We start from the raw sequence: 22600 nt of genomic DNA, 5'->3' as shown, positions 1-22600 counted from the left end.
TCATTTGTGTTTTAAAGTGAAATAGCAGCTTTATTAATCACTTAGGAACATATAGAATCAGGATGAATCTGTTTTGCCTTTGAGACTGTTTCAGCATTTAATTAAGATATGGCTGATCAGCAAGGCAACTCTGACCTTTAGTTGATGAAAAAAGATCTCCGATTTAAAATTAATTAAGTCACCAGCATAATTATTATTTGGAGGAAAATACTCCAAACATGTTTGAATTTATGATATACACTCACTTTATTTTTAAAGACATGTACACAAACAACAATGTATAATACAGTTTTTGTGGCTTTAAACACCCTTCATGTGTAGAAGTATTTCTTATTTTCAGTTTTGGCACTAATTATTTGACTATTCTGCCTTGACATATACTCTCCAATCAGCAAGATGATTTTTCTTTATCTGTTCTATCTGTTCCCCTTCATATTTTCAAAATGTAGAACAAATCACCCTTTGACCTTCTTGGTTCCAAGGAACAGTTCATGTAATCTTGTAATTTAATGCTTGGAGTCCAGGTATCATTTTGGTCAATTTCCTTCCAATCCAGTATATACATTTTAAGATGTAATTCCCAGAACAGTTCTTTTCCTCAAGATGTGGTCTAATCACAGCTTTGTAATGCTGAAACATGACTTCTACCCTGTTTTATCATTTAGACACAAAGATCAATAGTCATTAGCCTTTTTGTTTATAGTCTGTACCTGTCAAGATATTTTAATGATCTATTTACCCTAGACACCAGGTTTCTATGAACATCCATTATTTTTAATTTCTCACCATTTAGAAAGGAAGATGTTTTACAACTCTTACATTCAAATCCATTTTATCCATTTGCCACAGTTTCTCTCATTCATTTAACTCTCAATACATTTTTATAGTTTTGCACTTCCATTTACACTACTTAAAATACCATCTATCCCTGTGCCATCAGCAAATCTGGATATGTGACTTTCTGTTCCATTGTCTAAGTATTAACATGGGAGAATCATAGCATCATATAGTCCAGAAAAGGCCCTTTGGCCCATCAAGTCTGTACTGCCAAAAACATACTACTACCTACACTAGTCTCACTTTCCTGTAATAGGCCCGTAGCCTTGAATGTTATGGAAGTCTTGAACATACAAAGCAGTTAACAGGTTAAGCTTAAGGGCAATGATGAAATCACTGTAGAATATAAAGGGGAAGTTTTTAAGACCTGAATACCATGGGCTATTGAGTTGTTGGGACCAGTTTTATTTCTTTTCTCAGCCCTTTGCCTTTACTCAGAGATAGTAAGAACTGCCGATGCTGGAGTCAGAGATAACACAGTGTGGAGCTGGATGAACACAGCAGGCCAGGCAGCATCAGAGGAGCAGGAAAGCTGACGTTTCGGGTCGGGACCCTTCTTCAGAAAATGAGGGAGGGTCCCAACCCAAAACGTCGGTTTTCCTGTTCCTCTGATGCTGCCTGGCCTGCTGTGTTCCTCCAGCTCCACACTGTGCTACTTTTGCCTTTACTGATGTTTTGAGGCTGATTTTGTGGAGATGACATTCCAGGCAGATGTGTGCTGGTGTTCATAATTTCCTCAGTAACAACTTTAACACAGGATTGTACATTTGTGAAAATATCCACTTGATAACCAAATGTATAGCTATAGAAAGGAATCGATTTACAATGTACACTCACTTTATTTTTAAAGATGTGTACGCAAACAACAATGTATAATACAGTTTGTGTTGCTTTAAACAGCAAAAAATATTTTGGACTGCCAACAGAAAATCCACAGTAACAGACACTGTGCTGCAAGGAAAATCAGATATTCTGAAGAAGGACACTAGACTCGAATCGTTAACTCTTTTCTACCCATGGATTCTGCCAGACCAGCTGAGTTTCTCCAGCAATTTCTGTTTTTTTTTCAGATTTCCAGCATCCTCAGTTCGTTCTTTTATTTTGTGCTGCAAAGTGCTGATTTGCTTTTGGAAGGTTGGCTATCTAGATTGATAAAATGTTGTCAGTGCCCTTTTACCTTATGGCTGACGTCAATACATATTTAGTCGAATATTGCTATTTTGGGACTGAGACATTAAACACCAGTCACTCTCCAAACTTAAACCTGATACAAGCTTTGTGATTGACAACCCTGGTAACCAAAGTTGACTGGAGTTGTGGAGATCAGTGCTTAGAAATAGGCGTCTGGATCCAATGGCCAAGGAGAGGAGGCGGGACTTGATTAATCCTGAAATGAAGGGGCTGACCGCTGGTGGCAGGTTCTAGTCCAGGCGAGATCACAAGAAGCACAGCTCAGAAACAGACCAAGGGGAAGGAAATAAAAAAGAAACTATTGCTGTTTACTTTTGAACAACAAAAATACTCTTTGAAAATGAATAAACCGTGCGCTCGCTGTGGTTTTGGCGTCTATCCTGCCGAGAAAATAGTCTGCATAGACCAGGTGAGTGATACTGAAATTTCCTTGAATGTCAGATGTGTGTTTAAAATTGAAAGTTTGGCTCGGTTAATAATGTGTTTATTTTGCTACCTACAGACCTGGCATAAGTCCTGTTTCCACTGTGAGGTCTGCAAAATGATCTTAACGGTCAACAATTTTGTCAGTCACCAGAAGAAACCGTACTGTCAGGCGTGAGTCATTTTAAAAGTTAATGACAACTTAGTTGGACTAATCGTACTAAAGGGCTTTTATGACTCAATATTAATTTACACTTAAATATATTGAAATGGAACAATGAAAAGCGCAAGGTTATTGAATATTTCTTCTGTTTCTACAGTGAACACTGTAAGTGTCACTAGTCTGATTTTAGACGCAGAGATTTATACGACAAAACTTGTAGAAATTATTCATAGTAGGAGCACTCTGTATGTTTGAAGATCTCTGTCTGCACAACCTGAGTGAAATTAGTAGAAAATTCGTTTGATTATTTTTTTTTGATTGTAAATTGGTGGCAATGTTTACTTTAATTCGCAGGCACAATCCTAAAGTCAACAAATTTACCAGTGTACTAGATACACCCCTGAACCTGAACGTGAAAAAACAAAGCGAGTCCAGTGAGGTGGGTAACTGGCATTGAAAACGGGAGCAATACATATAATTCTCATAATACATCATCGGAGACCATCGGGCATAACTAAAAGACTGAATAGTCTGTCCCTAAATACAACATGTTTTTCTTTCACTTCAATTCAGGTGATAAAGCAGTTGTTTAACCATAACTAATGATTAAATGACCTAGATCTCCTATAGTTCACATGTTTTGCAGAGTGTTCGGTATATTTTCTTTTAATCTTGGTGACAACTAGGCTTTGGAATGAAGCCTGTTACAGCAACATCTATTTCTAGACAGCAACTGTGACACCTCGCTGCTTGTGCTTCAACTTCATGTGGAGGTTAAAATTACAGTCTTCTAAATGCTGGCCGTCCATTTCCCCTGTGCTACACCACATTCTGTTGCTTTTAATCATGACTGACAAATTGGTCTAAAGTTATTGAACACAACTTATACAACATTTTAGATTAAACTGACCCTTAATAAGCTAGTCTTGAAGATATAAAAGCTGATTTTTTAAGTCTTAACTTGTCACGTCAGGCACATGGATGGATGTTTTCACTGTTAATATTATGTTTGCATGACAGAGATGGTTACTCCCTTTACTTCGCCATGATCCAGTTTATCAAGTTATTTTTCTTCTGAAATCCCAACATTTTATTTCAATTTTAACCTTGGCTTGTTGAATTCAATATTTTGGTAGAATTTGTACTTCAGTAGCATGGAGAATTTTTGCTTTTAGTTTATATAGGGATTCCACAGGCACAAACCATTCTCCTATTGTGTTCCTAAATTTCCAGGTTTTATTCGTGATAACTTTTCAAAACAAAAGAAAAATCAAACCTGTTATTCTATCCAACACGCATTCTGATTGATACCAGTAACTGAATATGTTTTGCTTGTTAGCTCGGTTGGCTGGTTGGCCAGTGAATGGTATATAATGTAGGTTCAATTCCAATTGCAACTGAGATCATTCTTAGGGCTTGCCTTACCCATTGGCATCTAGCATGAACCACGATTTAGCAACCCTTGGACAATGAGGATACTGCATAGAAAGAGAAAGAAAAGTGTACATGTTATGATGACTGCACAAATTGTGGAATTAAAAACGTACTTAAACACTACACTTTAAACTATGAGATTACACAGCATGGAGCTGGAGGAACACAGCAGGTCAGGCAGCATCAGAGGAGCCGGAAAGTTGACGTTTCGGGTCGGAACCCTTTGTTTTTTTTTTCTGAAGAAGTGTCCTGACCCGAAATGTCAACTTTCCTGCTCCTCTGATGCTGCCTGGCCTGCTGTCTTCCTCCAACTTCACACTGAGTTATCTCTGACTCCAGCATCGGCAGTTCTTATTATCTCACACTTTAAACTGTTCTTTATTTAGTCAATCTGCAGCTTCTTGTTGCTTTAGTGAGTATGGTGTGAACTTTCATATTTAATCTCTTGGGACACCATGATGTACTTATTGTGATGATAATAAGGACAAGATGAAGCTGTCTCGAATGCCTGTCACCCTGGAAAGCTGTAGGAGCGAATTACTGCTGATGCTGGAATCTGTACTGCAAACAAAAAATGCTGGAGACAACAGTGGGTCATGGAGAGAAAGCAAGCTAATGTTTCGAATCTAGATAACTCTTCATCTTCGGCTCTGATGAAGAGTCATCTAGACTCAAAATGTGAGTGTTCTTTCTCTCAATGGATGCTGCCTGACCCACTGTGATCTCCAGCATTTTTTGTTTTCAGCCCTGTAATGCTGGTTCACCTTACCTCATGCAACTTGATTCCTGTATTACTTGAGGAGGGGACTCAATCTGTGAGAAGTTGACGAGAAGCTTTTGATTGATGTTGATGTGAAAATATTGAACTTTGAGGAGGCTGACCAGGAAAAGAAAAACAATTAAGAAACATTCAGTAAAAAGGTGGGAAAGAAAAAAGTAACAAATTCACAAGTTGCATTACCATGGCTTAAATCTTCCAAGTACTAATACAGTCAGTTTTAAAATCCAGTATCATAAAATGTCCACTGAACTTTTGTACTTAGATTAAGTATCGCGAGGAAGCTGAAAAATTCAAATCAGTTTTTCATTGGGATATAAAGTCGAAGCAGCTGGAGCATGCCTGTAAGGCTGGGAGACTTGCAAGTAAGGTAAGCAGCCTGAAGGTATTGTAAAATTTACATGTCATATGCAACAAAATCAATCTTTAATTATATTTTGCCCCAAGAATCTGTGACTATTCTGTTGGGACTCCTGCCATAATGTTGGTAGGAGTTCATGAGAATGGTCATTAGCTAATTTTCAGGATAGTCTTGCAGGGCTGAGTCTTGAAACATCCTTTTCAAGCCATCAGCATAAGAGGTTGTGTGAGTTAGGGACAAGGGCATCAAATTCCCACATTACAAGCCCTTTTTTTTGGCAATAATCCTATGCTCGGTGCATCTGTGCCTGATGAGGCCAGGAAGACTTGATGTGAGACCATTGTGTGTACATAGGTGGGTTTGCTGAAGGCTTCCAAAATTGTTGGTCCACCACATTATTCAACAAACCTTGGCAAAGTCAGCTACAGAGATATGGGCAGGTACAGCCTAACATATTGTCAGATCCTGTGGGGTTGATGCAAGTAAAAATTATGATGCATGTAAAGTGGGCTATTGACTTGTGATCACCATAATTCTGCAATTAGCATTTTGATGTTTTACAAAAAATGACAGTGGTTTAGTTGAGCTCTTCCTATCGCTGTAGTATTAAAAGCACTAAAAGACAAATATTGGATGTGACCCTGCAGTTTTCTAATACCTGCTGCATCCAAGAAAGTTTCCCTCCTTATGCCGCTATGCTTTTCTTTTCACATACAAATGCAAAGAAGCTCCATCATTGAACAAAAGTGCTTCCTTACAGGTGCAGTACACTAAGGCATGGGATGAAACAAAGGAATCATATCACTTACCACCTGATAAGCCCTCTATTCTTCAAGCACAGAAAAATACAGAACTTGTCAGCAAGGTAGCACACGACCAATTTCTCTTGTTTATTTTAACCACAATTTATTTCACGTATTTCAAGATTAGGCATTGGTTTTGGCAGTAATTAATATAATTGGGTAACAGTTCTGTGTTTTGTTTAATTGGTTTCCCCATTTTTAATTTGTCAACACGCTTACCAGGCTGCCTATGAAGAAGACAAAAGTTGGTACTCTGCTTGTGTTACGAGTCCAAAGCTTGTACGAGTTGCGCAGGCTCAAAAAGCTATCAGTGATGTAAGTGATTGATTTGTCTTAACTTAGAGGCTAGTTTCTGTTAAAACTTCAGTGGTGAATGTTTGATTTTTAAGCACTTGACGATAATGCTTTGTGCTTCTGTAATGCATGCTGTGCTATTAGTGATAGATCACTTGAGACGGTGATCCAAATTAACTTACTGATCTAACCAGTTTCATTGTGGGATTCATTCAGTAGTTTCCAGGTACTTGTACACTGTGAGGGAGGGAGAATTGGGAGATGTTAACCGCAGCTTGATCTCAAACATCTCCGAGAAATGACTTTAAGAGAGGCAAGGAACTATGGAACTTGCCATTGCAACCAGAATGGTGCATCACATTGACAAACCCAAGGAAGAAATGAAAGGGTTAAACAATCTTTAAAAGTAACCTCCCCTCAGGAAAAAATATAGAAAATTTATTCTTGTTAACTTCTGTGTTAAAGTCTGTAAATCTGTATGTATTGATTTTAGTTGGATTAATTACATAATACTTTAAGGGCAGTTATGGAATTCTAGTCAAAACACAGATTTATGCATGTTTATCATGATCTGATCTGCAGCTTGTAACTGCCTTAATTCTGAAGTGAAACCTTGACTACATTGATAGCATGTTGCATTTCAGAAGCTGTTTTGAGACATCTCTGCATTCCCAATTTTAGAAGTAGATAAAGGCTGATGAGATTGATAGAAAATTAGCTAGCCTAAAGTGGGGGCAAGCTGAGGCACACTGTAATTGGCCATTAATGTTGGTAGCAACTAACACAATAATAACTGCATGACCTTAGCCATGATGCTTTCTGAAAGCACAAAAATAAGATGTACTGGCATGGAAATTGCAAAGTCAGATATTCTATTATGGCATACACTTCAGGAACTAATGTGCTTTCAGATGTTTTTATTGCCTAAAGATTTATGCTTTCTCTCTACAAATAGCAAGAGCCTAGTGAACAACTATTTATGGGGTTCTCCTTGGAGAAATACTAAAACTTTCCAATGGGCATTTTGTGCAGATGTTTCAAATCAGCAGAGAATGTTGAAGCACAGTTCCAGCTGCTGTAATGTTCCTGGACATATGGCTTACATGTTAGCAGATATTTTGGTGCTACTTCAGTCCTGATCCTGTGCAGGACTGACGATCTTAATACGTGTGTCCTTCAACTGAGAAACCTGGGCGGAGTTCATGTCAAACAGACTCCCTTGAAGAGGAGCCAGTTTTGCCAAAGAGTTAGTTGTTAGGAAGCCAAGTTTATCTGAGATAAATATGAATAACTATTAAACGCTTAGTAATTCAGACTTGATGAGTAAATATTTTTAACTGTTAAAGCTTGACAGTAATGAAACTTGTTTATTTCTAAATTACTGAAGGTGGAGTATAAACGAGGACATGGAGAGTACATTTCCCAGTATGCTTCAGTGGTGGACACTCCACAGTTACTGCATGCCAAAGCAGGAGGCATATTGGCCAGTGATGTAAGTATTATTTCTAACATTATAGCTTGCAAGATAACTTTGAGAGAATGCAATTAGTTTAAATAGAATGGATACTGCAGGGAAGCCTTAAACTATCTATTTTCCATTATCTCTTTTCCTCCTTGGGAACTGCATCAAAATCCTTTCTTTCTCCTCCTTCCACCCTGACAGTGCTGCAAATGCTGCAGCTGGTAATCCTTCACTCCCTATAGGAAGCCAAAATCTTGCTACTATCGATAATGTTCTAGAAAATATTAATCCTGTATGGATTGATGGAATGTTTGAAGTATGTGTGGATTAGTGGTGTTGCATGTGGTCATTGAATGCATTTTGTTTCTATTTCATTAATATTGAAACTATTATTTCTGATGAAGCTCTTGGGTCTTTCCCTCTCATGGTCTTTGACCTAATAAGGTTGTTTCAATTTGCAATAGTATGCTACTTGAAAGATTAGATGTAAAGATTTCCAGAGAAGTCTCCTGATTTGCTTCTTGTGATTGTACTGGCTGCTTCTCTTCAAGTTTCTTTCCAATCGTTCACAGGGGTGCAAATCATTGCCAAGGGCAATGTTTATTGCCCGTCCCTAACAGATTTGAGAAGGAGGCGAATACTACTGATCAAACTGCAGCATTTTGTATGTTGTAGAATTCCCCTGGTGCTTTGAGGGAGAGGTTTCCAGGGTTTTGATTTGGCTACAATGAAGGAAGTCTGAAATATTTCCAAGTTAGTACAGTGTGCGACTTGGGGGGAGCTTCGAGATAATAGTGTTCCCATGTGATTTGGTCTTTTTCTTCCAGGCGCTAGAGTTTGCAGTTTAGGGACGTGTTTTTTTGAATGAGCTGCTGCCATTTGTTGCAGTGGTAATGGTGGAGAAAGTGAGCTTTGCACATGGTGGATGGGCTGCTGTTCAAGTAGGCTGGTGTGCTTTGATGAAGGGTCACTCTGCTTTCTCTCCACAGATGCTGCCAGGCCTGCTGAGGGTTTCCAACATTTTCTGATTTTGTTGTTGCTGTGTCTTGGTTGGTGTTGAGCTTCTTGGGTGGTGTTAAAGCTGCACTCACCTGGGCGAGTGCAGGGTATTCCACTATAATCCCAAATTATGATTTACAGCTACTGAGCAGGCTTTAGGGAGCCAGGAGGGGAGTTACTTGCTGCGTAATACCTAGTTTTTGACTTACTGTTATAGACATGTGGTTGGTCCAGTTAAGTGATACAGAATCAGACAGCCCTGCTTAAATTTAAGGAGTAGTTGTATTAAATGATTCAATCTGTATATATCTTCCTCTAATTCACTAAAACCCTCTGGTATATTGAGTCCCATTTTAAATAACTGTTTTAAAATAATACTGAAAGGACTATTATGGTGAGAGGCCTGACTTGTTGCTCCTAAGGATCTGGAGTATCTGTAACAAGAAGAAAATTATGAATGGAAGGTACATATGCAGAATTAGACATATTAGCGCATGCACAGCGATAGCACTTTCATTTTGGAACAGCAAAGGCACATCTGCTTATACACTAAATGTGTCTGACCTTGATTGTATACAACCAGAAGCACAATCCTTTACCTGACTTGTTTGTTAGGTACAAGTGTACAGTCATTGTATCAGAGATCTCCAACAAAACCTCTCTCAAGAGAAATGCAGTTTCCTTGCCACTGCCTGTTTAATCTACAGTAAATGTAAGGATATGTTGTACCATCTATTTCAGGCAACAGTATGCCTTTTAGTCTAATGCATAGTTCTTGTACAACTTACCTACATTAACATTTGACTGAGTGTGTTGAACTTTCATGTATATGTGAAACAAGTTGTATTCAGCCTTAAGTCATTCTAGGCTACTCTTGTTGGTTAAGTGCTCTTGTTCTTACTCATCATCATTATTTTGTGTTGCAATTACAGCATACTATGGACAAATTTAGATTATGTCTTAAGCTGTTTGAAGCAGCATATCTAGCACCTTGAATTTTAATTGGTAGAATTAGTTTCTTAAATATAAGGCAGTGTATTTGTTTAATCACTGTCATCTCTATTGATCAATGTAGTAATTGTCTTTTGTGTCAAACTGTCCTTTAAACATGTTCTTTTAGCTTTTATCGTTGTAATATAAAGGGCAGGAGTGATCACATGTTTACAGCCAGGATGATGACCTACAAGGCTTGCTCAACATTCTGGTTACTGGGTGATTGCATTCCTTTCTTATGTAGCACATTTAGTTTTTGTACCTCTGTGCGGTCTATTATGAGCTGTGGGTAAACATTGCTGAATTTATCTTTTTGGAAATGTTGTTCTTCCATTTCACAACTAGATTCTCTGACAATGTTTTAAATCACTGAATTTGGCTTGTCCTGTCTGCACTGGCTCTCTGAATGAACAATTCACCAAATACCAGTCCCAAGCCTTCACCCTATAGCCTGCACACTTCTCCTTTTTAGATAATAATCTCAGTCCCTCTTGAATGTCTCAAATAAACTTGCCTTCACCCACTCTCAGGCAGCACATTCCAGATCTCAATCATACGTTGCGTGAAAATGTTTCTTATGTTGCTTTGTCTTCTTTTGCCAATTAACTTAAATCTGTACCCTCGTGTTCGCAATCTTTCCACCAGTGCAAGCAGTTTTCATGCTGTGTACTCCGAACAGACCCCAACGATTTGAATACTTCTATCAAAACTTTTTTCAAACTTCACTTCTCGAAGAAAAATAGTCCCTAGTCCAGTGGACCTTTAGAACTGAAATTCCTCACCCCTGGAACCAATCTCAGTAATCTTGTACACACTCTCACCAATGCCTTCACTTCAAAAGGGTGGCATCCAGACACAATCCAATGCTGCAGTTGAGTTGAACCAGTGTTTTATACATGATTAGCTTAATTTCCTTGTTCTTCTACCCTATGCCTTTATTGATAAGCTCAAGATACTGTTTGCTTTGTTAACTGCTCTCCAAACCTGTCCTATCACCTTCAATAATGTTTGTTTACATGCATCCACGTTCCTTTGCATCCCTTTTAAAATTGTGTCCTTCATTTCACATTATCCCTCTGCCTTCTTCCCACCTAAATAAACAAGCATGCACACATCTCCAAGCTGGGTGATAATTGTGATTGCCTGCTCCATTTTACACCAGTCTAACACATATTGATGAATCCCAGTTTCCAGGGAGTAAATTGAGTACACCTGGCATCATTGTACTAAAAATATCTAGCCAAAAAATAATGTTTAACACAATGACTATGCCCTTGAGAAACTTTGCCTTAATTTAGCCCCTTCCCAATCATGTGAAATACCTTATTAAGCTATCATCCCAGATTTTACTGATCTACATTGACTCCTTGCTCCCTCACACTTCCTATTTAAAATTCTCATTCTCATGTTCAAATTTTTCATGGCCTTGACCTTCATGTTTATTATGACCTCATCAAGCCCTACCACCCCATCTTGAACTCTAAGTTTTGCCCCCTATGGCATGCCCATCACATTGCTAATAGTGGTTGTGCCTTCAACCAGCTAGGCCCAAGGTTTTGGAATTCTTGGCTTGCATCACTCTTCTCCACCACCTTTCTTTCCTCCTTTTAAGAACTTCCTTAAGGCCCACCTCTTTGATCAAGCCTTCAACAATACTTTTTATTATCACCTCCTTTGATTCAGTTTCCATTTCTTTCATACTAGGGATGGAATTTGTAGGCCTCGAGGAGGGTGGGTGTGGAGTTAGGCAGGTGTGAAATTTCACTGCTGGTTTACCAGCAACACTCTGTCCTGGACTATTTCCATGACTGTCAGATGAGGCGGGGTGCTGTGGCAGGGCTATTCACCTACAAAAGGCATAGAGCTACATAAGACTGATGAAAGGCCTCCTAAGGTCAAAAGCTGACTGGAATTTTCCAGCTGGCCTCCAGGCACCCAAAGTCATCAGGAATCCACCAAAACTGTCCATCTGAAGGTGACTTCCCAGTGGTTGACCAAGGAACTCGTGCTCCAGGCAGGGTTTGAGGTCTAGGAGGGGCTGCGTGCATGACAGTAATGTCACTAGACTAGACCAATAATCCAGAAACTTATGTTAACGTTCTGGGAATGCACAATTCCCAGAATTCACGGAATTTTTAGTCACTGTTTCTTAATATTGATTTCTGCCTTTGGCAATTGATTAAAATAATACAATCTTCTGTGGTTAATGTCAATTTGACATTGTCCAGACTGAGACTGTTATTTTGCTAGAATAATTTATATCTTATATAATTAGTATCATTCTTGATTACTAAATTATGTACATTTAAAATCAGGACAACACTAGAGTCATCATTCCTGTCATTCCTGCTCTCAGACAAACCTAACAGGCAATTATTATCAATCCCCTCCGTTGAAAAACAACTTAAAGAAAATAAACAGCTCAGACAACATGCTGAGACACAATAATATTTCAAAGTTAGCTTTTTAAGATTATGATACAGTGGCAATATGACATATATACAATGAAGACAAGATATCACAGTGGTGAAATGTTTTAATGTATGTGGAGAATCCTAATTCACAAGAACTGAAGGCATAAGCAAGTTACAATTCCCTGAGCTGGGGGTAATCAGAGGCATAGATGCAGACAAGGGCTGATCTCTGAACGTCACTACTCCACCCACCAAAATCTGCTTCTTTCCTTGAATGCCTACACCCAAGAATAAGAAACAAAACTTGGATAACCCAAGGGGCATGCATTGACTGGTGAACATTAGAACCAGGAGGCTGCTGCTCTCTGGTTGACCTTGATTGCCACTGTTGCAGCTAGTGATTGCCCGCCAATTGGTTCTATGCGGTGAGTCATCTTCTTGGTCGGGGAGATCTGTTCGTTGTCACCAAACAGGTCCACCCCCACATTTAGGTAAACAAAGGGAAAATTGCTTCCCCATGAAGATACTCAAATGCAGAGTCAACTTTCTTTGAGATTGAAAGCTGTTCTCCCGACTCAAGTCCTTGTGAGATCATATTGGGTGGAGCTTAATGCACTCCTCAGCATTAACCCATTCAAGACCAAAGATCTCATACAACAGTTTGCTCAGCAATGTTATTAAAATTTGAAAGCATTACTTGCTTTCAATTCCAGTGTGGTACCGTCCTAGATAAACAAAAAATTATCAAGACACATTCCAGCTTCATAAATGTGAAGCAAAATCATCCACTGTGGACAGTAAATGGTAGAGTTAGCCAACCACTATGGTGGGGCGGTACAGTGGCTCAGTGGTTAGCACTGCTGCCTCACAGCACCAGGGACCAGGGTTCAATTCCCCCCTTGGGTGACTGTCTGTGTGGAGTTTGCACATTCTCCTTGTGTCTGCATGGGTTTCCTCCAGGTGCTCCGGTTTCCTTCCACAGTCAAGATGTGCAGGGTAGGTGGATTGGCCATGCTAAATTGCCCGTAGTGTTCAGGGATGTGTAGATTAGGGGGATGGGTCTGGGTGGGATGTTCTGAGGGCTGGTGTGGACTTCTTGGGCCAAAGGGCCTGTTTCCACACTGTAGGGATTCTATGAATACATCTCATTACTGGTGTTAAGGCAAATTAGAACTGTAAAAGTACCTTTACCAATTCTTTTGTGGCAAGTACTGTCACTGAGTCTGCAAAGTCCCTGGGATTCTGTGAAAATGAATGGTTTTTGTGAGGTTTTACACTTATTTTCAGAAGGTGGCGCAGACATTTAATGGTGAGGCATGTTTATTTCAAACATGAAATGGTACTGAAGGGCTCATATGGCCTGGAGCATTAGTATGTTTACTCCGTGCTGGAAATATGCCTCATGGGAGTGCAATGTCATCATCCACTGTATATATCTAAAAGAAAAACAGACATTGTGCAAATCTCTGCTTCCAGTGCAGACTGTTTCAGACTGTATGTTAGGTTGGGTTGTATGTGATTGCGGATTGTGCAACAAGTGCACTTGTTGCACAATCATTTCAAGCACTGAATCGCATATAGTAGTCCTTAAAGGGGCCCACCATCAAAAAAGTAATTTTAAAACATATTAACAGGTTTAACATTACATATTTTTTGTTCTTTCTCTTTTTACATTTTCATTCCAGGTTAAATACCATGAAGACTATGAGAGGAATATTAAAGGAAATTGGAGCCAAGCGGCAGGTGCTCAAGTTGCTATGACAAGAGAAAATTCAGTGAAGTACAGTCAGGTTGGTCACCTAGCAGAAAGCAGTCTCTCTTTTCTCGATCATGTCCATTTTTGAATTATCTGTCAGTCAACTTTAAAACTTGTATTTCATAATTGACTGGTTAATAAAAAATGTGAAACATTAATCAAGCATAAGAATATTTTAAATTGACGTTTGATGTCAATGTTTTTCTTATTATTTTGCTTCATACCTTCCTTACTGGGAGCCAAAATTGTTTTCAAATCACCGTTGCCTTAGAGTCCATTTTGTACAACAGACATGCAATATGAATGTTCTGCCTGTGGCCATGCCTCTCCAGCTAAAAATAACTACTTGGAAGACACAGAGTTATATATAGATTTCAACGCAGAGGATTTTGCATGAGTATTTAGCTAATTTAAAAAAAGACTCAACATTAATCCTGTTTAGTGTGTGTGTAAAACTGATGTAAAAGTATCTAATTTCAAGGGCCAACATCTTGCTTTCAAACACAAGTTGAAGTATCTCAAACCCAATATTGGGAAAAACTTTTTTTAGATGCCCCTGGCAATCACTTAAAACAGAACTTAGTGCCAGCATTCGCATAAATAAATAGGCTATTACCTATTTCAGGCTTCCTGTGCTAAACTGGAATTAAACAGAAAGTGCTGAAGAAACTGAAGAGATTTGTCAGCATCGGTGGAGCGAGTAACAGTTAACATTTTCAGTCCAGTATGCCTATTTGAGTCATATTGGACTTAATGTTAACGTTAACTCTGTTTCTCTCTTTTTCCACAGATGTTACCAGACCTGTAGCACTTTCTGTTTATATTTCAGATTTCCAGCATCCATATACCTTGTGCTTATCAACTAAATTGTATTTTGTGGAGTGCTTCAGGAGCTGGGATTACTCCGCTGTGGATTAGTACATCACTGCTGCAGCTGAAGATGTGACTACCACCAAATGGTACTATTTTTTTACAAAATTCACTAGGCATTTCCCAGTGAAGCAGGAATACTACCCCCCCAACTCCACACTGTTCGAGCTAACATAGCTGCTCCTTCCCTCTACTAATAGACAGATCAATGAGGGAAGTGGCTGACATTAATTTCTTCAAATGATCAAGCTGCTTGAGGAGGTGCTAAAGATCCATTAGTGATAATGAAGCCTGCCAGATTTAGTCATCTGGTTTTGGTATGCAATACTGTCATGTCCCTGCATTTGCATCCAAAACTGGATACTAATGAATTTCCACCCAAGAGTTAAATTGTCCTTTGCCCACAGTTTCAGGACTCTTCAGATTAATTCAACACCATTTGTTCCTTGATTCTGGGTGCCCTGATCCTTTTTACTGAGGAGCCACTATGTAAGAAGTAACGCTCCATCTTTAGCTTCCATGAGGGAGTGCCTACTGTTGGTGGTGCATATTGCAAGTTCAGATACAAACTGTCAATGATATCCCAATCATTGTTTAGATTGCTTCCAAGAATCATATGCACCCTAGGTGGTCTAATTTCTGATGGGTGCTCTTAGTAGGCAGGGCTACTCACTAGGAATGGGAATGATCCCATTCTGTGCTTTAGCACTGCTGAGAGTTTACCTGAGAACAACAATTACAACCATTAGAAGACTCTTCTGTGACCCTTCATTGATTTGTGCCAGTTTTCCATCATTATGATAATGAAAGCCCCCAGATGTGAGTTACAAGATTGTGGTCTTTATGTTTTGAAATCTTTTGTTACATTTTTATTGTTAGATTGATTTTCAACAGTTACTCAGCGAAATGCCAAATAACATGATCCTTACATGCAAACTTCAGTACAAAAATAATTATTTTCGATTGCTAATATTGTCCCCTACTTCTGTACAGCCTGAGGACTCTGCTGATTATGAGGAACCCAGGGGCAAAGGCAGTTTCCCTGCTATGATCACACCAGCATACTACAATGCCAAGAGAGCTAATGAACTTGCAAGTGATGTAAGTATTAGAGGAAATAAATAGGTCCTTTATCCATACTGTTGTGCAGTGAAAATTACATCGTTCCAGAATTAGGTAACATTATCAGAAATTGACAGAGCTGTTCAGAAGCAGAAATGAATTTGTGTCCATGATAACCAAAACTACATTTGCACTCTCAGCCATGTCGATGTTTTGACTTTCTGACAGGTGGTTGGAAGATTGCAGAGAAGATCTTTTTGCTTTTAAACTTCCTGATAATTGAGTACAACATCAAAAGCAAATTATTTTCCTATGCTCTTGCTTTCCCATAGAAACTCTGGCTCTGACATTGCATGAGCACTCACCTAGTCACCCACTGTAATTCTGGAGGCTGGAGACTGGCAACACCTCCAGGGTAGGCTGGAGTTCCTGGCTAACCTATATCTTGCAGTTTCAGGACTCATGGCTCCACCCTTTGTCGATGTGCCACTGATCACAGAGTTCCAGGCATCCAAGAGACTGTTTGATGTGTTTTAATGCATCGTCTGCAACTATCAAGTCTCCTTCCAAACCCATCAAGTGGCAAAGTGGCCCAGAGACTTGGTTGCTACCCACTGTACTGTACAAACCTTCCTAAAAACAGTAACATGTGGACCTCTGCTAATGTGATGAAGCCTTGTTATTAAGCATGTATCACGAATAGATGTCTAGAGGTTCAGTTCTTCAACTGGTTTCAATGTGTGCTCTGGTCTTGTGAAGAGCCAAGTCAGAAACTGAAACATGAAAAGTTACTTTGATGGAGTGGACAGTTGGGGTTGTATCCAAGGAGATACCACAGTTGCATCCTTCTTGTCTTAGAATGTCCCTTTTCCCACACTTCATCTGTCTGTTTCCCAATCAATTTCCATACGAAGCCATTACTTGAATACCACAAGCTTCAATGTGAACTTGAAATTTCTTGTGTTGCATTTCATCAAATAGCTCCTGTATAGCACTTTGGTGACTGTCAAAAACCCATCCAGATTACTTGGTTGCTAGCTCTCTTTCACAAAAGCATGTTCACTTCCCCAATCTAGTTGGTATTTTCCAACTCCTCAACTTGCTGTCTTTCTGATGGTTGTCTCTAGGACCTTTGCCTAATGTATTTAACTCACTGGACTGTGTTTTTTGTTTGTCTCTAACTCCTTTTTAGAGAAATAGTACAATTCAAATTGTCTAGTGTTAACTCCAAATGTATGTGCTTTGGAAGATAATGATCAATTACATCTTATTTCCACAACTGTTGTACTACAGTTGGATGAAAACTATTTGAACCTGGACAAATGTCTGGCTGCAATCCTCATTCATTGCTTCCATTTACAGATTTTGTTAATATTAGTGCCATTTAAGAATTTTCCTTAACCTAGTCTTCCATATCCACTGATATTGCATTCTCCTTTAAAGTTTGAAACCATTTCTCTCACTACCCTTCAGAAAATATACATGTAACATACTCTTTCCCTTGCATATTCTTGCTCTCATTCTGTTATCTTCCAAAATGTACAATTGATATCACTTTGAGAAGCACCCCTCTCAACCTTCCTGTCTTTTCTCTAAGCATAACATACGTCATCCTTCATGTTTTTCCTCCTGTATTCCCCTGTACTGTGACTAAATAAAGACATATTGTATACTCTAAATCTAACCCATTCATTTGCCAGGGCCTTGGAACTGCAAAATTTCAACCTCCCTCGTTCCTCCCCAATCTTCCAACAGTTAAAATTTATAGTTGTCATCCCCTAATCATTAAGGTAAAGCCACTGTTGTTCTATCGGACCACAGGGCTGCTCACTTATTTGAGAAAGACATCTGATGGGGAGAAGTTAAGAAGGACAGTCATTCATGGTCACCTCACCTGTGCAGGAATTGAACTCATGCTGCTGGCATTACTCTACATTGCAAAGCAGCTTCCCAATCACCTGAGCTAACTGACTCATGCCCCTCCTCCACCAACCTCCCCCATCACCACTTCCTGGTTAAACTTGCTTTCTCAATTTTTTTAAAAACATGGTGGCGTTACATTTATGAACCTGTATCCTCCATCCTTTGTTTCTTAACAATATGTAAAAGCGGAGATGTAGAAAGTAGATTGAGAGGCAGCTTTTGTACTTCATTGGAGAAACAAGAAGACTTAAAGTATGCAAGTAATGTGAGAATGCTAAAGTTCAAAATGTTGCTAAAAAGTTGATAGACATCTCCTGAATAGTAATTTCAGCATATACCTGCTCATCAACAAGGGAAGTGTATCATAGAAGCAATTGAAATTTTAACAATAATGAAAAAGATGTTAATTGTGTTTTGTCAGTTTAATCTGGAATATCTTTACAGAAGATATGAATAGGAGAAAAATACATATCTGCCCATGATTTTAAAAAATGATTCGTTCAATGATTGAATTATCCTTCAGAATAAAGTGTAAACTGGTTTAGAATTAGATATGGATTGATGTTAAAAAATCACATTCATATTGCTGTTTGATTTAGATTCATGTAATTTATCCCAAGAATCTATTAACCTATGAAATAAAATTTACGTTTATTTGCGTTGTTATTTAGTTTTCTGGCTAGTAGTTCGAGTCGAGACATCATATTAGAGCGCATTTATTGCTAGCTGCTCAAACCTTTGTCATCACTAAGAGGCAAAGCAATTGGGAATCAGTGTTAACTTCTATGGTATAAGAGCTCAACAGTCATTAAGGTTTCCTGTCTTCAATGTATATGGTTAGAAATAGCTTAACAGCCAAATTGTTTTGTGGCTACAGGTAAAATACAAAAAAGATCTTGCAAGGATGAAGGGATCAGCCCAATACCACGTGCTAACTGCTGAAGAAGACATAGCAATGAAGCGTGTCAAGGAAGTGAACAAGCTTGTCAGTGAGGTAACAGAATTGTAATTAATTGTGCAAACCATGTTCATTCAATTATTTAGAGAACTTTGAACAAAATCTTTGTTAGTTTGTGAAGTAAATAAAACATAGAATAATTTACAATGTGATATTTATACTAACAGCTTGATGTTTTTGCAGCAGGTGTATATGGCTGGAATTTCGAGTGAGTGTGTGTGTGTGTTTATCTCACGTTAATAATAGCAATGCATGCTTGAATTATTTATATTTTTTGCTGATATCTTTGTAGTCAATAATCTTTATCTCTAGCAAAACAGATATCTGAAATTCTATGGTCTGGAATTTGTGTTTGTGACAAAGGTGCTTGCAGTCGTTACTGTGTAAATTCACAGCAGTTTCTGGTTTGTGCAATATTTGTGATAATTTAGAACTCTCTGTCAGTAGTATTCTGCAAGGTGCAGTGTGGTACTCCTCATGTTATCAACACAGATTCATTGATTTGACTTGAAGTTAGTTTTACTGTGAACACAACATATGGATATGGATGATAGTATAAGGTAGGGGTGGAGGTTAGATAGACCTTAGGATTAGGGTAAAAGTTCGGCGCAACATCGTGGGCCGAAGGGCCTGTACTGTGCTGTACTGTTCTATGTTCTATGTTCTAACAAGTTCAGACTTGTTCAATCAGGATTATTAATGGTGCACTAAACCATAATACCTATATCTGCTGGCCATTCTATGGAAGGAGACCCTCCACTGGAGTGATCTGGCAGCTAAAGCCACTATTTAGGTTATGAATATAAGTGACTTTTCAGAGGGTACCTCAAGGCAGAAGTGTCCTTGCAGTCCCATTCCTGCAGTTGTAGTGCCCACCTTTGCTAAACCTTCCCACCCCACCAAGGTAGCATTCCTTCTGATTTGTCTTGTAGTCTCAGGATTCCACTTGGGTGTTCTTCAGCATAACTGATAAAAGCCTGCACAGTTTGTCATTTTCATTGAAGGTGTGCACACACCTTAGAGATTCTGGTGAACTGCTAATGTGTTAGACAACAAATCCCCAGGCTGGAAAATCCAGCATTCCAACAGTCCTAAACTGACTTCTTCACTACCTTAAACACTTTACCTACAGATCCACAGGGGTTAGAATCATTGAAATCATTGAATTCCTACAGTGTGGAAGCAGGCCATTTGGCCCATCAAGTCCACAGTCACCATCTGAAGAGCATCTTACCCAGACCCATCCCATCCCTGCAGATCCCATGGCTAATCCACTTAAACTACCCATCCCTGAACACCATGGGTAATGTAGCATGGTCAATCCACCTTTGCACATCTTTGGACTCTGGAGGAAACTGGAGCATTGGGAGGATACAAAGAGAATGTGCAAACTCTATACAAACAGTCACATGAGGGTAGAAGTGAACCCAGGTCCCTGACACTGTGAGGCAGCAGTGCTAACCACAGACCCACAGTGCTGCCCACCATGGGTTCCCTCAATCTGCTCTAGTGAAAGCCAATACAGAGTATAATGATGTCAGAATACGCTTTGAGAAATTTCCCAACCCTGCATGCACCAGAATCTGCCATTATCGGACTGAAAAATATCTTACCCAATACTTATTGTTTGTTTCTTAACTGTTTTGGTTATAACTTTTCAGATAAAGTACAAGAAGGACTTAGACTCTTCCAAAGGTTACAGCATTAACTACTGTGAAACACCTCAGTTCAAGAATATTGCCAAGTTATCTAAATTTACTAGCGATGTGAGTTATCACAATTTAATCTTGATTTTAGAGCTTAAATAGTTCTGTGCTGATACTAACTAGTTCAGTTTGATAGATTGATAATTACAAATGTGATTGTTAATTTTCATTAAGTTATGTTCAAGCGTATACTGGTGGTGGCTATTAATAACAGCTGGGGTTAGTAATGGCACAGTGGTAGTATCCCTACCTCTGAGCCCAGAGGCCTAGATTCAAGTCCCACCTGCTCCAGAGATATGAAATACGATCTTTGAATAAGGTTGATCAGAAAATATCTTGAATAGGAACAGACTGAAACTTTTGTTAATGGATTAGAAGGTAAACAGACTTAGATTTGATATTCAACCCAGGATATGGTGTCACCAATACTCTTACTCCCGATCAAACTTTCTGACTTTTGCTGTGACAGTCACTTTTGACTTTCCTCTGATAATCATATGACAATACAACTTAATCTGACCTTTCTAATTTGCTCAGATTTTATAATACATTAATAGTCTCAGTAATATATCTATTAGAGAGTAACCTTGATCAGCAAGGTCCAGAACAGGTACCCTGTTGAGAAATGTGGCATCAAATATAGGATGGGCATGGATTTATGTATTGCCTGACTGGATACTCCAAAATTCACCAGAAAAATTTAGGGTTTGTTCATTCAAGTATAAGTGAATTTACTAGCAAACAGCCTTCCTAGCACTGAAAATTAATTTTTACACTTCCTGTAAAGTTAGCAGAAGAGGTGTTATATACATTATTTGTTGCATACACTGATATCTAAAGATAAGAAAAAAAACAAGTAAATAAACACTCAAGGAATTTTATGCACCTTACGTAGTTTATGATTGGAAAATGCAATGAATGAATTGACCTCATTCTATTTCTTATGTAGCTCAAATACAAAGAAGCTTACCATAATCAAGTGAAAGGCCATTATGAAGGAGTTGGTATGGACAGCCGCACACTGCATTGTATGAAGGTTGGAAGCTTAAAAAGTGACGTAAGTAGAAATGAAAGTATTAAAGGTACAAATTGATTTTTAAATTCACTATTGTGATGCTTTTGTCAAGTAATGATTTTTGATTCAAGTAGGGCCAATCGAATTTGTGATCTTCTAGTTGTAACATATTAAGCCCTACAGTATATAACTGATCAGAGCTATAAAACATTTTAAGAGAATAATTTTGTGTATCAAGAGATACTCTTGGATCGTTTTGATGTTGACTTGTGCTGCTAATTAGACAACGAACCAACTCAGAAGTGAATTATGGTCTGTAGCACTCATGGCAAGCTAGCATTTGCGTAATAGTCACTTTTTTAAATACAATCAAAATCCATTCACTGTAGCAAATGCAAGTCCAAGTATTGCATCATTGCTGCTAATTTGCTAGATTGTATGGATTAATCATTGTTAGCAGCTATGTATGTAACTGATCAGAATGAGCTGCATGTGTATTATGCTAGAACCTATTTCTTGCTATGTTAAAAAATGGTATTCAATATGCGTAGATGGCCTTTCTAGCCACAGATGCATACATATCTTTCAATAACAGTTTTGGCCTACACTTCTTACCTCAACTTAATGGTTACCTTACCAAACAATAATGCAACTAATTGGCATGAACCTTTATCTACTTAACTGATTAGATTATGTCAGCTTAATTTTGTAATGTATGCGTCACACTTGCAATTGGATGGTTCAAATTTAATCTTCTAGAAGGGAGACAAATCCAAACAGCTTACCAAAATTGTACCAGGTACATAAAGAAATATCCAATAATAAACAACTGGATGGATATAAAAACAGTCCATTCTGAATGATGCAGAAAGAAAGTATCTATACCAAGGGAAATCAATTTTTTTTTAGTCTGCAAACTAAATGCAGGCTGAAAAAGATGAAAAGGCATGAGCAATTTCCAAAAATGTTTCAATTTACTGAAAAATTACCCTTCTGAAGATTCTGTTTGTAGGTTTGTTTATGAATTTTAAGGTATCTGGGCTTGTGATTGGCTCAGAGACTATTGTCTAGACTCCTAAGTAATTAATTTCTGGCATGCTCATGTGGAGCTGAATGTTAATCTGTACACTAGCAATCCTCAGCAATAAATGTTCCACC

The 22600-nt window shown here is 38.5% G+C and overlaps 1 protein-coding gene across 1 annotated transcript in view; it reads left to right on the top strand.

The window, feature by feature from the left end:
* Positions 1-2352: 2352 nt before the first annotated feature.
* The window catches only part of LOC109929108 (nebulin-related anchoring protein), a 95336-nt gene continuing 75088 nt past the window's right edge, over positions 2353-22600 (top strand). The window contains exons 1-12 of the mRNA XM_048609042.1: positions 2353-2437; positions 2531-2625; positions 2969-3053; positions 5092-5196; positions 5948-6050; positions 6199-6305; positions 7672-7776; positions 13838-13942; positions 15772-15879; positions 18641-18757; positions 20383-20487; positions 21377-21484. Coding sequence (XP_048464999.1) covers positions 2369-2437; positions 2531-2625; positions 2969-3053; positions 5092-5196; positions 5948-6050; positions 6199-6305; positions 7672-7776; positions 13838-13942; positions 15772-15879; positions 18641-18757; positions 20383-20487; positions 21377-21484 — 1212 coding nt within the window. The 5' untranslated portion in view covers positions 2353-2368. The remainder of the gene's footprint in view (positions 2438-2530; positions 2626-2968; positions 3054-5091; positions 5197-5947; positions 6051-6198; positions 6306-7671; positions 7777-13837; positions 13943-15771; positions 15880-18640; positions 18758-20382; positions 20488-21376; positions 21485-22600) is intronic.

The sequence above is a fragment of the Rhincodon typus genome, chromosome 20 (assembly GCF_021869965.1).
Source record: "Rhincodon typus isolate 14 chromosome 20, sRhiTyp1.1, whole genome shotgun sequence".
In the NCBI taxonomy this organism is placed as follows: Eukaryota; Metazoa; Chordata; class Chondrichthyes; order Orectolobiformes; family Rhincodontidae; genus Rhincodon; species Rhincodon typus.
The sequence above is the reverse complement of the archived record's forward strand: the minus strand, read 5'-3'. Positions and strand labels throughout refer to the sequence as shown.